Raw genomic sequence first — 14179 nt, forward strand, 5'->3', positions numbered from 1 at the left:
TCCAAGAACTCAAACAGCAATAGCCCTTCCTATGAAAAGGCAGCAGTGCAGCACCAATGCATGTCCTATTGAGAATGAGAAAACGCAACAAAGAAGATTGATGCAAGTAAAGTACCACAGATCCAACCTTCACCAAATTCAGAATAAAAGACCACAAATTACAAATGTGGAGACAAAAACTGGAATGGAAACCTCAAAAAGCCACTCTGCATGCAGTGTAAAACTGGAGAGCTGGAAACAGAACTATATATCCTCCTACACTAAGCAAAGTACAAAGGTAGAAGAAATGCACATTCCCAAAACTGGCGCATTATGGCTCTTGCACCCCATCACTCCCCTTCCATTCCTCCATCATCCTTCACTTCTCCCAATTACTCCCTTTCAATCACCTGCTCACACTCACATCCCTGCCCAGCATTCCTGATCCCCCACATCCTCTTCCCTGTGCTCCCTCTCTCCCTACCCCCTTCATCCCATCTCCCTGCCTGCCCAGCTACTCTGAACCCCTGTCTCCTACCCCTTCCTGCTCAGCAGCCCCCACACTCCATCTCCGTTCCACCTTCATCTTCCCAGCATCCTCAACTTCCTTTCCCCCACCCTCCACAGGGTGAAGAGATCATCAGCAGCATCACTCCCAGACTCAGCAGGGGAAGAAAAAGTTTGCATCCCATCAGGCCCAGGTCAGCAGGAGCTGGCAATGTCTTGCTCTGTTCTGGGTAAAGGAGGAAACAGCCTCCCACTGGGCCAGAAAGAACAGAGGGAAGTGAGAGAATCCTCCCATCAATCAGACCCATTGTAAGAGAAGTCAACCAACTCCCACCCGGGCTGAAGGAGGCAGCCATCTGCTGGCCCTACGACATCTCCCAGGACCTCGCAACACACCAGTGTGTCCCGACACACCTGTTGAGAACCACTGCTCTAGGCTGTCAGGTTTTCAGGATATGGCAATAAATATGCATGAAATATATTTACATTACTGCCTCAACTGTATGGACATTTTATTAGTCCAAGTAAATAAAATGTAACATTCCTCAAGCGTTTAGGCCATTGTGGTAAAATATTCTTATATGTCAACATTGTGTGGAGCAAGAGTTCTCAACCCAGTCCTTGGGACACATCTGGCTCGTCAGGTTTTCAAGATATGCATAATGAATATGTATGAGAAATTTGCATACCTGTGTAGTAGGCTCCATTTTGGTATTACTTCTTTGTTGGGCAATGTATCGAATAAGAAAATTAGTTTCTGGAGAACCCCGCACTCCAACTGTAGATCTACGTCTTGCTTTTAGCAGTGACTTATTGGTGTTTTCTGTAAATCAACAATGATTTAATAAATTGGTTGACCATACAAAACAAAGGATTTCCAAGAGTGGAAGAAAAAGAAAACACATGGATGAGAGACTGGGATTTTGGCTCAACTCACAGCAAAATGTAATCAATGTAGAACCCCTTAAAGTAAGCATACTGAGAACTCTCTCAGGAAGGAGGCCTATACAGCTATATCTAGTCCTATCAAACCAAGCGATCCACAACTATAGAGCAGTGACCCATCACTGAATGAGCATCTGGAAAGTAAAGGGTCAACCAACCAAACCCTCTTCCCAATCGTGGTTTGTCATCATATAAAAGAAAATTGGTTCTTACCTGATAATTTTCGTTTCTGTAGTACCAACGGATCAGTCCAGACTCCTGGGTTTATTCAGCCCTGCCAGCAGATGGAGTCAGAGAAAAGCCATGTTGATACTGCTTGAAAAGCCTAGTGCCACCTGCAGTAGCTCAGTATTGATCTGTACCCAAGCTGAAAACACACTATGTGCAATAAACTGACTTAAAAAACCGTGTCAAACAACTTTGAAAAAACCTGTAAATTCATAACCAAACAGAAGTTTGCTGAAAAGAATATGGCTGAGCGGACGACTCTCCCCTCTAACTGGACGGGCTTTGGACTGATCCATTGGTATTACAGGAACAAAAATTATCAGGTAAGAACCAATTTTCTTTTCCCTATATGTACCCAGATCAGTCCAGACTCCTGGGATGTACCAAGCTTCCTAGAGAGGGTGGGACCTAGAGAGTCCCGCTTGCAAGACACCTTCACCAAAAGACCTGGAATCAGAAAATCCCAAATCCAAACGGTAATGCCTTACAAATGTATGCAGCGACTTCCAAGTCGCCACTCTACAAATCTCCTGCGGAGACACCAACTGAGCCTCAGCCCATGTAGCGGCCTGCGCTGAATGAGCTTGCAACTCGGCAGGAACCTGACGGCCCTTGAGTATATACGCTGACCCAACAGCCTCCTTAAGCCACCTAGCAATCGTTGCTTTGGAAGCCTTGGTACCCTTCTTTGGACCGCTCCATAACACAAAAAGATGATCCGACCTTCTAAACTCATTAGTAACCTTGAGATAGTGAAGCAAGATTCTACGGACATCCAACAGTTTAAGTTACCGAGCATGCTGCGTGGAAGAAGCCAAAGTCTGCAAACGCCAGGAGCTCGATAGTCTGATTAACATGAAAGGCCGAGGCCACCTTTGGGACAAAAGAGGGAACCGTTTTTTGGGGGTTTTTTTGTCAAAATCATTTTTATTGAAGAGTAAAGACAGTACAAACATCAAAACATATAGAAGGTGCCCAATATCACACAACAGATCAACACCAATAGTGTCAAACCACCCCCTCGTCGTACTTCCACCTGTTGCCAGGCGCACTGCCCCACTCCTTTTCAAATTCTGGCGGATATAGACCACCGTTCTTAACGTAATACCTGAATCAGATATTTGAAGAAACGGATCCCTACAAGACAAAGCTTGTAATTCAGAAATTCTCCTGGCGGAACAAATGGCCACCAGGAACACCGCCTTGAGACACAAATCCTTAAGGGTCGCCCTTCGAAGCGGTTCAAATGGAGCGTTACACAATGCCCGCAGAACCAGATTAAGGTTCCAAGGAGGACATACTTTTCGCTCCGGAGGCTGCAAATTCTTAACTCCCCAAAGAAACCTTTGGACATCCGGATGAGATGACAAGGAATACCCCTCAAGCTTGTCTTGTAAGCAGGCTAAAGCTGCCACTTACACTTTAAGGGAATTAAAGGCAAGACCTTTAGATAACCCATCCTGTAAAAAGGACAAGACTTGAGAAATCAATGCCTGAACCGCCAGTATTCCTCTGTCGGTTCACCAAGTTTCAAACACTTTCCAAACTCGAACATATGAGAGGGAAGTAGATTGCCACCTAGCCTGCAAAAGCGTAGTGATCACAGATTCTGGATAAACTTTCCACCTCAAGCGACGCCTCTCAAAAGCCAAGCCACTAGACAAAAGCGATCGGCCTGGTCGGAAAATATGGGACCTTGATGAAGAAGTTCCGGGAGATGATTCAGACGAAACGGACCGTCCACTGCTAGATTGACTAGATCTGCGAACCATGGTCGATGGGGCCATTCCGGAGCCACTAAGATCACCTACCCAGGGTGTGTCTCTATTCTGCGCAATACTTTGCCCACCAGAGGCCACGGTAGAAATACATACAGCAAGACCTCCGGAGGCCAAGGCACTACTAGAGCATCGACTCCCTCAGCCCCGTACTCTCTACTCTCTCCTGCGACTGAAGAACAGAGGAGCTTTCGCATTGAGCTGAGTGGCCAACAGATCAACGTGAGGACGGCTCCACCTTCGCCGAATGAGCCGCATCGCAGACTCCGCCAACTCCCACTTGCTAGATCTAAGCTTTGATGACTGAGGAAATCGGCTTGAACATTGTCGACCCCCGCGATATGAGAAGCCGCTAGGTGAACCAGGTACCGTTCTGCCCAGTGAAACAACTCCTGTGCTTCCATGGCCACCCACTGGCTCTTGGTCCCGCCCTGCCGATTGATGTAAGCAACCGTTGTGGCGTTGTCCCACAGAATTCTGATCAAACGACCCTGAACGAGGGGAAGAAAGGCGAGACGGGCCAGCCTTGCCGCTCTGGTCTCCAACCGATTGATTGGCCACGAGGCCTCTACCGGCGACCAAGTGCCCTGGGTCGACTGTCGCTCACAGACCGCACCCCAACCAAAGAGACTGGCATCGGTAGTGAGAACCACCCACTCCAGAACCTCTAGGCTGACTCCACACTGTAGATTGGAAGACTGTAGCCACCACGACAGGCTGTTCCGTGCCGATGTATCCAGCAAAACTGGTAAATGAAAGGCCTGTGACAGGGGATTCCATTGGTCAACAGGGCCCTCTGAAGTTGCCGCATATGCGCGAAGGCCCATGGTGCCAATTTCAGGGTCGAAGCCATCGACCCCAGAACCTGTAGAAAATCCCAGGCTCGTGGTATCTTCAACGCAACAGGCGTCGAACCTACGACTGTAGTTTGAGTAACCTCTCCTGAGTGATTAACACCCTGCCTTGGCTCGTGTCGAAGCGAGCTTCGAGATATTCTACCTCCTGGGACGGCTCCAAATGACTCTTTGCCCGGTTGACCACCCAGCCGAGAGACTCCAACAGGTGAACAACCTTCTGAACTGACTAACGGCAGCCTTCCAACGATTTCTCCCGAATTAACCAATCGTCGAGATAAGGGTGTACTAACACCCCTTTGCGTCGGAGAGCCGCCACCACCACTACCACCTTGGTGAACGTCCGAGGAGCCGTCGCTAGGCCGAATGGCAACGCCTGGAATTGGAAATGTTGACCCAGTACCGCAAAGCATAGAAACCGCTGATGCTCTGGATGGATTGGGATATGCAAGTATGCTTCCGTCAGATCCAGGGAGGCCAAAAACTCCCGAGAGCGGACCGCCGCAATGACAGACCGTAGCGCTTCCATTCGAAACCGTGGAATCAATAAGGACCTGTTGACCGATTTGAGATCCAAAATGGGTCGAAACATTCCCTCCTTTTTCGGGACCATGAAATAGATGGAATATCGACCCTTGCCCCGTTCTTGAGACGGTACTGGGACCACTGCCCCCAAACCACGCAACCTGCGCAAAGTCTCCCGAACCACTCAATGCTTTGCTAAGAACCCGCAAGGGGAGACTAAGAAGAGGTCTCGAACGGGTTGTGCAAACTCTTAAGGCGTAGCCGTTTCTTATCACGGAGAGGACCCACTGATCCTGCGTGATTTTGGCCCACTCCCCATAAAAATCTGCCAATCGGCCCCCTATATAGGGAACGGTGGAGTAGACCGGCCTCGCTTCATTGGGGGGGGGGGGCCGTTGTCGCCGCTGCTCCCCCCGCCAAGGGAGCTCGGAAAGGTCATGCCTACGGCTGCTGAAAAGTCCTTTGAGGCTGCGTCCCTACCGGACCTCGGGAAGGGCGAGACAGTCTTGTATCCCAGAAGCGGGACCTGGACTGAAAAGCCTGGCAATTCCTTGGCCTGTCCTCTGGCAGCTTGTGAGCCTTTGTCTCACTGAGCTGCTTGATGAGCTGTTGCAGTTGCTCCCCAAACAAGAGGCGACCCTTGAAAGGCAAAGAACCTAACAGGGCCTTGGAAGAAACATCTGCCGACCAGTGACGGAGCCAAAGCAAACGTCTGGCCGCTACCGCCGAACTCATAACCCGGGACAGCGAACGCACCAACTCATACAGCACATCCGCTACATACGCGATCGACGCCTCCATGCAATCTTCCTTGGGCGAGTCGGGACCAGAAGGTGCCACCTGACAATCCTGCACCCACCTTAGACATGCCCTCTGCATAAAACCAGAGCACACAGCAGCTCGGAGCCCCAAGGCAGCACTCTCAAAAACCCTTTTAAGGTGAAGCTCTAATTTCCGATCCTGCACATCCTTGAGGGCCGCGGACCCCTCCACCGGGATCGGTCTTTTTTTGTAACCGCGGAAACCGCAGCGCAAACAGCTCCAAGGTCTGTTCTGGCAACGGATAGAGTTTGGCCATAGCCGTACCTACCCTCAAACTGGAGTCCGGGGAATCCCACTCATGCTCAATCAACTGCCGCACTGACCTATGATACAGAAATACGGAAGGAGGAGCCCGAAGACTGTCCAGAACGGGATCCACCCCATCCACTTCTGGAGCTTCCTGCGGAGGCTTTAAACCCAGCTCCTCAAGGACTTGCGGAAGCAGAAAGGTCAACTCCTCCCTCCGGAATAAACGTAGAATTTTTGGATCATCCCCTTCTACCTCCGATGGCTGATCTGGGTCTTGATCCGGGTCTGGAGAAAACAGTCCGTGCCCTCTGGAACCCGGCACTGCCCCTGCCAGAGGGATCAGACCCTGCAAAGCTCCTGGTGGCCCACCGGAGCAAAGCCCTTTCGACCCTGGATCGGAACCCACAGGCCGCAGACCCGGGCCGAGGAGGGCGAGGCAAAATGGGCCCCCCTAAACCCTCCTGCTGCGCCAGATTAGCTTGGTGCATCAGGAGAATAAAATCAGGAGAAAAGGGACAGGAACCTGGGAGCAAAATGGGAACCGGGTCACCCCCAGGCCCCTGGGGTAAAAGACCTGGCTGATCTGCCCCCCCCCCCCCGGATAACCCGTGCATCGGGGGACCGAGATGAACCGGAGACAGCCGCGGTGGGAGATCCCCCTTCGAAAAGGGCAGCGCGTGCGAATCTGGTGCCAAAATGGCCACCGCTCCCGCGTCTGGGAAGCCGGCAGCACCGGGGACCTTGGGAGGCTGTAAACATGGCCCAAGCACGGCAGCCATACGCTTGCATAGGCGACAGCGTTTTGAGCCCCCCGGGAGGAAGGAGAGCCCTTCCCCTCCCGAAACGCAGCCCGAACAAAGTCCCAACCGGCTGAGCTGGAACGGCTCCACATGGCGGCATGCCGAGCCGCGAACCATGCTGACTGAAAGTAAAAAAAAAACAGCTGAGAAACTAAAACTAAACACTAAAAAACAAAATAAAATCAGCACGACCCGCGGGAGGGAAAAAAATTGCCCGGAGTCTTTGAGAAAACTTTTTTTTTTTTTAAACTTTAAACAATTGAAAACACAGAAACAGAAACTCAGATTCCCTCCTAAGCTGAAAGGAGCTGTCCAGCGCAAATCAGCTTGTTTTTAAACAAGGAGGGAATCCCTGCAAGAAAAGTAGAAGGGCTGTAAGCCGCACGGCCAGCCTCGTGAGGGGAGGGATCTGGACCACCAGATGTACACCCCACGGTACCAAATCGGACCTTAAATGGTCCCCCTCAAACAAATAAGACAGGTTCCTTTAAAAGGAACCCGGTCCCTGGGAGGAATGCTCCCTCAAAAAGAGAAAAAAATCTAAAGCAAGGGTAAAGAAAAAAGGAACTGCAGATTTATGCACCCGCCATCTGCGGAGACAGAGAAATACAGAGCTACTGCAGGTGGCACCAGGGTTTTCAAGCAGTGTCAGCGAGGCTTTTCTCTGTCTCCATCTGCTGGCAGGGATGAATAAACCCAGGTGTCTGGACTGATCCGTGTACGTACAGGGAATTCAACTTTAGTACAGGTATATTCCCCCAACATTAAGCCCACTAGATAAATCAGTGATGTTTGCATATAGACCAGGGATATGTATTCATTTGAAATGAAATAAGAAATGTCATGACAGACCAATACAATTTAATTAGTTTTACTTCTGTTTCATTTGCAGGGGGGAGGGGGGGGGGGGGGAAGTGAAAAAAATCTCTCAGATGCTGACCTGAGGCTTCTCTAAGGCCACCCTGGGCCTGACCAGAGGCTTCCTCCAGAACTGGCCAGAGGCCCAGGTCCTCCAAACTCCCCTGCCCAAAAGGTATTAGGGGCTGAGAACCACCCCAGGACCCCCCCCCCTTCCATGGGGTCCTGAGGGGCAGGAGGAATACCCACTCACCTCCAGCCCCTGGGCCATCTGATTTCAAATGGCGCCATAACTTCAAAATGGCACTAGTCTTAGGGCTGGCAGCACCATTTTTTGAACAGCCATACAAGGAATGGCGCCAACCAACCCTGAGAATGTGCCATTTTGGCATCACTATGGTGCCGGTCTTGGCTGACCGGCACCCTTTGAAAGCAGCAACCCAGGAGCAAAAGGTGAATGGGCATCCCTCCTGCTCCTCAGGACTCCCCATAGATGGGATAAGCTGGGGCCAGCCCAGCACTTTTTTGGGGATGGGTAAGAGGAGGGTGCAAGGGGGGCCCCGTTTAAGGGATTTTTTTGCTTGTTTTGCAAAGGACAGAAATGAAATAAACATTAAATGAAACAAACATTAAATGAAACAATACTGGGGGTTGGGGGAGAGAACACACCACAAAATGAAATTTTGGAGGCTGCACTCCCTTAATATAGACATACTTGTCATACAAACTGACTTTACCTGAAGATTTAATAGTGAAAATGTCTGGTGTAATCCCCAAGTCATCAACAGTCACTGTAGAAAAGTCAATTGGTGGTTTTATTACTTCCTTTGATGCCTCAGTGCTAAGCTTCTCTGAGTCATATAGGACACCACTGCATTGTTTTGGTGTAGAAAAGAATTTATCTTCTGAAACCGGACTTTCCAATTTTTGAGAAGAGGCCACTGCAGAAGCACAGGAGGGATCACCACCCATTGTGCTAGCTGTTTTATCCAAAGGTTGCACATTAGATTTTACACCTTCATATGTCATGTGTCTTTCTATCTGCTCAAATGTCTCAGTGCATCCATTTGGTTTCTCACTTTTAAATGTATCCAAGTCTTCAGAATTTGATAAAGAACCGTCTCTATCTTTGTCAGTAATGATGTTCATGTTTTCTTTCATTGCTTGCAAACCATGCTGAGTTTGTCCACATTTTGATTTCTGAACTGCTTGAAAAAAACAATTGTGTTTATTCTTTTGTTCAAGAAAGCGGCTGCTTTTTCTCTTGTTTCTTGTCATAGTAGAAAGGTGCTGCTGCTGAACCTCTGTAAACTCAATAGGCAACTGCTTCAAGACTTTCCTAGGAAACCTAGGAGACTTTCGAACAGCTACAAAGGTTAAGAAAAAAAAAAAAAAGGAAAAGTGACATGTAAATACATGAATAAGGTACAGTGGATTACAAATGATTGTAAGCTTGCAACTAATTGCTGTTTTCACAGCAAACTTCACACACAATGAGAGGTCAAACTTGAAGAACAAATAAAAGTTTACTAGTTTCATTTTGCAATATCCTTAGCTGGTCAAGTACCTTTCTACACTCTCTTAAGATATACTGAATGGACTATGTAGCTTTACCATATTTGAACCTACAGAATATAGGAGGCTCAATGCTAGAACAGATCCTGTGATGCTGCAGACTGGAGAGTTCTACAATTTCAATTCTTTGATTGATGAACCGCATTTCTTACAAATAAATCAAAGTGATGTACATAAAATCATATTTAAAAAAGTGTTGCATATGTAAACAGTGTTAATTTTAAAACAGATAAAAGATACAATTTCTGAAAAACTAAAACATAAAAGGCCAAACTAAATAAAATAATCAAGAAATAAGATGAATGTTTCATAAGAAAAATAAACCAATAAAATAAACTTGAAGTATAAACAGATTTACATAAATTGACAGTAATTGACTATTGTTATATTGAAAAAAAAGACAGAGTAGGCCCTGGAGAAAAAGAAACCTTTTAGGGACTTTCTAAATTTCAAGTAAATCTTGTCATAACATAGTTGTAAAGGCAGAGTGTTCCAAAGGCTAGGTGCCAACCATGAAAAACAAATCTCCTGTGTAGCCTAATTTGTCTAGGGGATGGAATTACCAGAAGTTCATGTTGTGAAGATTGAAGTATAAGTGATGGACAGTGAGGAATTATTAAATGTGCTAAGTAGGGGGAGCATCCAAATCAAAAAGCTTTAAAAGTCAAACTTGCTATCGTACTGTACATGGAAAGAAACAGGAAGCCAATGAAGGTTATTTAGGAGAGAGGTACCGTGATCAAATTTCCTTTTATTGAAGATTAACTTGGCAGCTGTATTTTAAACAGTTTGTAATCACCTAATCTGGTTAGAGGTTAGTCTATGAAATAGACAATTACAGTAATCAATTCTGCTTAAGAATCAATGCATGAGTTAAAGGTTTTAAATCTGTTATAAGAAAATTGGTTCTTACCTGCTAATTTTCGTTCCTGTAGTACCAAAGGATCAATCCAGACTCCTGGGTTTATTCATCCCTGCCAGCAGATGGAGACAGAGAAAAGCCTCGCTGACTGCTTAAAAACCCTGGTGCCACCTGCAGTAACTCAGTATTGATCTGTACCCAAGCTGAAAAAAACATTATGTGCAATAAACTGACTAAAAAACATGTCAAACAACTTTAAAAATGTATAAGTTTATAAGTTTTTAACAAAGAACGGACGTTTGCTGAAAGATTATAGCTGAGCGGACGACTGTCCCCTCTACCCCAGGTGGCTTCTGGACTGATCCGTTGGTACTACAGGAACGAAAATTAGCAGATAAGAAACAATTTTCTTTTCCCTGTACGTACCCGGATCAGTCCAGACTCCTGGGATGTACCAAAGCTTCCTAGAGAGGGTGGGACCTGGAGAGTCCCGCTCGCAAGACACCTTCACCAGAAGTCCTGGAATCAGAAAGTCCCAAATCCAATCGGTAATGCTTTGCAAAAGTATGCAGCGACTTCCAATTCGCTGCTCTGCAAATCTCCTGCGGAGACACCAACTGAGCCTCCGCCCAAGAAGCAGTCTGAGCCCGCGTCGAGTGGGCCCACAAACCCTCCGGAACTTGACGGCCCTTAATAATGTACGCCGATCCAATAGCCTCCTTAAACCATCTGGCAATGGTTGCTTTGGATTAGACGCCGAAAGATAGTCCAAGTATGAGCTTTAATTGAATGGAGACAAACTTTGTATATGTGCCCGACTCAGGCCGAGTTTCGCCCCACATGGGGCTGCCTCAGGGGCTGTATGTGGATGATATCAATATGTATGTTTGTGCACATATTTTAAGAGTGCTCACTCATACATATTGATATCATCCACATACAGCCCCTGAGGCAGCCCATTGTGGGGTGAAACTCGGCCCGAGTCGGGCACATATACAAAGTTTGTCTCCATTCAAATATAGTTCATACTTGGACTATCTTTCGGCATCTATTCCATATTTTTGCTGAGAGGGGATATGATAGAGGTGTTTAAAATCATGAGAGGTCTAGAATGGGTAGATGTGAATCGGTTTTTTACTCTTTCGGATAATAGAAGGACTAGTGGGCACTCCATGAAGTTAGCATGTGGCACATTTAATATAATCGGAGAAAGTTCTTTTTCACTCAACGCACAATTAAACTCTGGAATTTGTTGCCAGAAGATGTAATTAGTGCAGTTAGTATAGCTGTGTTTAAAAAAGGATTGGATAAGTTCTTGGAGAAGTCCATTACCTGCTATTAAGTTGACTTAGATAATAACCACCGCTATTACTAGCAACGGTAACATGGAATAGACTTAGTTTTTGGGTACTTGCCAGGTTCTTATGGCCTGGATTGGCCACTGTTGGAAACAGGATGCTGGGCTTGATGGACCCTTGGTCTGACCCAGTATGGCATGTTCTTATGTCCTTCAGCAGACCTGTCACATCTCTCAATCTTAAGGGAAGAAAGAGCTTTTAAAATTTCATTAAATGCTAAAAGCATGACTAATGGGAAATATGTCTGTTTGAGCCAATTATGTAGTCATTTGATTTTGGAAAATGTTGAGATATTGTTTTACAATATGTTACACATCACCTAGAAAGATTTTTATCAGCTAGGCGATTAATAAATAATTTTTAAATAAATAAATCTCTGAGCTCTCTCTATCCTGGGGTGTATCTCATTCGGCCCCATGGCCTTGTCCTCTTTGTTTGCCTAGCTCTTCCCATATATTCTCTTCAGTAAATGGAGTTTCATCTACTCTATCCCCATCTACGGTCTTCTTAACCAGCAACAGTCCTTCTCCAGGCTCTTCTTTAGTGAATACCGAACTTGGTTAATATTTCTGCCATTTCTTTGTTACTCTCTACACATCGCTCCATGTCACCTTTCAATTTCACTATACCACTTCTGACCTCCCTTTCACCAATATATCTGAAAAATGTTTTGTCTCCTCGCTTTACCTCTTTAGCCAACCTCTCTTACACTTGACCTTTTGCTTTCTTTATTTCTTTGTTCATCTCCCTCAGTTTTAACAGATATTCTTCCTTCTGTTCCTTTTTTTGGGATCCTTTATACTTCTTGAACGCTATTCTTTTTTCCTTTGTTTTTTCAGCCACCTTCTTAGAGAACCAGTTCGGTTTGACTTGAGCTAAGGTATCCAGATTCATGTCTTTGATATTCTTAACAAACTCTGGTAAGTGTCAGTGGTGTGTGAGGAATAATTTGAAAAAAGGAAAAAGTGATCATGGCATGATCTGCCCAGGTAAAAGAAGTATAAGTGATGGAATTAGGAAGAAAAAGATAAATCTAAAATATGAACATCCTTGTGTGTAGATTGAGTAATACACTGAGTGTGAAAGATCAAACATAACAGAAAGAAAGATTCTAAAGCCTATGAAGGCTGATCAATATGCAAATTGAACTCACCAAGTAAAACCAAGTGTGATCTAGATTAACTATTAAATCTTGCAATTGTTGACTTGTCATAGTGGGTGGTTGGTAAATTAAAAGAAAATTAAATTTAATATATTTATGAAACTGAAGAAAAACATCCAATCGCTATTATATATTTTATAGTCAATTCTTAAACTGATAAAATACTCAGGAAGACAACAGCAACCCCACCGTGTTTCCTCTTGGGCCTTGTGAAAGAAAAAAAAACCAAAACACTATATTGAAGGATACAGGATTGTTGAACAGCACAAATTTCTCCAGGTTTCAGTAATAAGAGGTGAACATCATTAGCTAAGATCGTATCGGTGATTAGTGGTGCCTTGTTCAATGAGCAAGTATTAATCAGCGCACACTTAATTTGTCCAGAAGAAGCATAATGTGGGCCGGTGAGTTTCATGATAGAAAAAGAGAATGTATCAAGTGCAGAACCTGTGGTCTGTGAACAGTGAAATGTTTAGGAGAATTATCATCCGAGTATTTACCAATACTTAAATAGAAATGGAACCCAACATCACAGATATATATATATATATATATATATATATATATAAAAACTAAAAGCAACAGGCGAGGTGATAGCATACTAACCATACAAAAAACTAGCAGACAGAAAACACGCGATAAAGTTTTTTGGGGGTTTTTTTAAAGTTTTGTTTTTTTTTTAATCGATGAAAGCACGTAGATTAGCATCACAATATCCGTCTGTACACTTCTTATCAACCGAGTTGTGCATGAAGGGACTTTGATGAAATTGGTTATAACATACTCATGCCAATTCCCCGCTAATATAGACCAGTTACATATAAGTGACCTTTGACTATAACTTCAGGAGCCCACCGTGTCTTAAACCTCAAGTTTGAGACCCTATAAATACAGGTCAGACCATGAGAGTTGGGTTAAATAGTAAACGAGGGCAGATTAAAACCAAAATGGTCCATCCAGACTGTCCAGCAAGATGCTTAAGGTTTTAGCCGCCAATCCATGTATGGCACACCCATGCCTTTTGCTTAGAGTTTTAACTACCACTCCATGCATGGTACTCACGTTATGCGGTTTCTTCATTTCCATCCTCTAGCCATTAGGGATCCTCTTTGCATATCCCATATCCTTTTGAATTCTGTTACCATTCTTGTCTTTACTACCTGTTCTAGAAGGGTATTTCATGCATCCACAATCCTTTCTTTGTAAAAAATATTTCCCAATATTCCTGAATCTTCTTTTTGAAAGTTCATATCATGACCCCTAGGATCTACAGCTTTCTGTCCATTAGTAAAGGTTTGATTCTTGTCCATTATAATAAGCTTTTAGGAAATTTCAAGATGGCCAAAATGCTAGGATGCTGAACTCTAGAGTTCCCACTCTGATATTTTCCCTTTAATATTATTTTTCAATTTCTGCAAGATGAGAGGAAAGTCTATTGATTTTCCCCACAGCATGTACGCCAATTAGAGGGCCTTAGACAGTCACTTCCAGCATCCAGTAGTTTCAGCTACTGAGTGATCTAAGCGGGGAGATTGTTGACGTTTTCCTTAGCCCCGGCGTGCAAACCCCTCCTCTCCTGTAATAGCATACCATGAGAGTAGCTAACCATCTCTATATATAGACCATGCTTCCCAGAGTCAACTGTGGGGAATGCAGGTGCTAATCTAGGAGTCCTCC

General features: G+C 45.2%; 1 protein-coding gene across 8 annotated transcripts in view; it reads right to left on the reverse strand.

Moving 5' to 3' along the window:
- CDCA2 (cell division cycle associated 2) overlaps positions 1-14179 on the reverse strand; it is a 272763-nt gene that overhangs the window by 235087 nt on the left and 23497 nt on the right. For all 8 annotated transcript variants that reach the window (XR_003857078.1, XM_029604097.1, XM_029604094.1 and 5 more), the window contains 2 exons: positions 8283-8912; positions 1176-1309 (listed from right to left, as the gene is read on the reverse strand). Coding sequence is in view for 7 of the 8 variants with exons in the window: in XM_029604097.1 (XP_029459957.1) it covers positions 1176-1309; positions 8283-8912 (764 nt within the window). In the remaining variant the exon portion in view is untranslated. The remainder of the gene's footprint in view (positions 1-1175; positions 1310-8282; positions 8913-14179) is intronic.

This window comes from Rhinatrema bivittatum, chromosome 5 (assembly GCF_901001135.1).
Source record: "Rhinatrema bivittatum chromosome 5, aRhiBiv1.1, whole genome shotgun sequence".
NCBI classification, from domain to species: Eukaryota; Metazoa; Chordata; class Amphibia; order Gymnophiona; family Rhinatrematidae; genus Rhinatrema; species Rhinatrema bivittatum.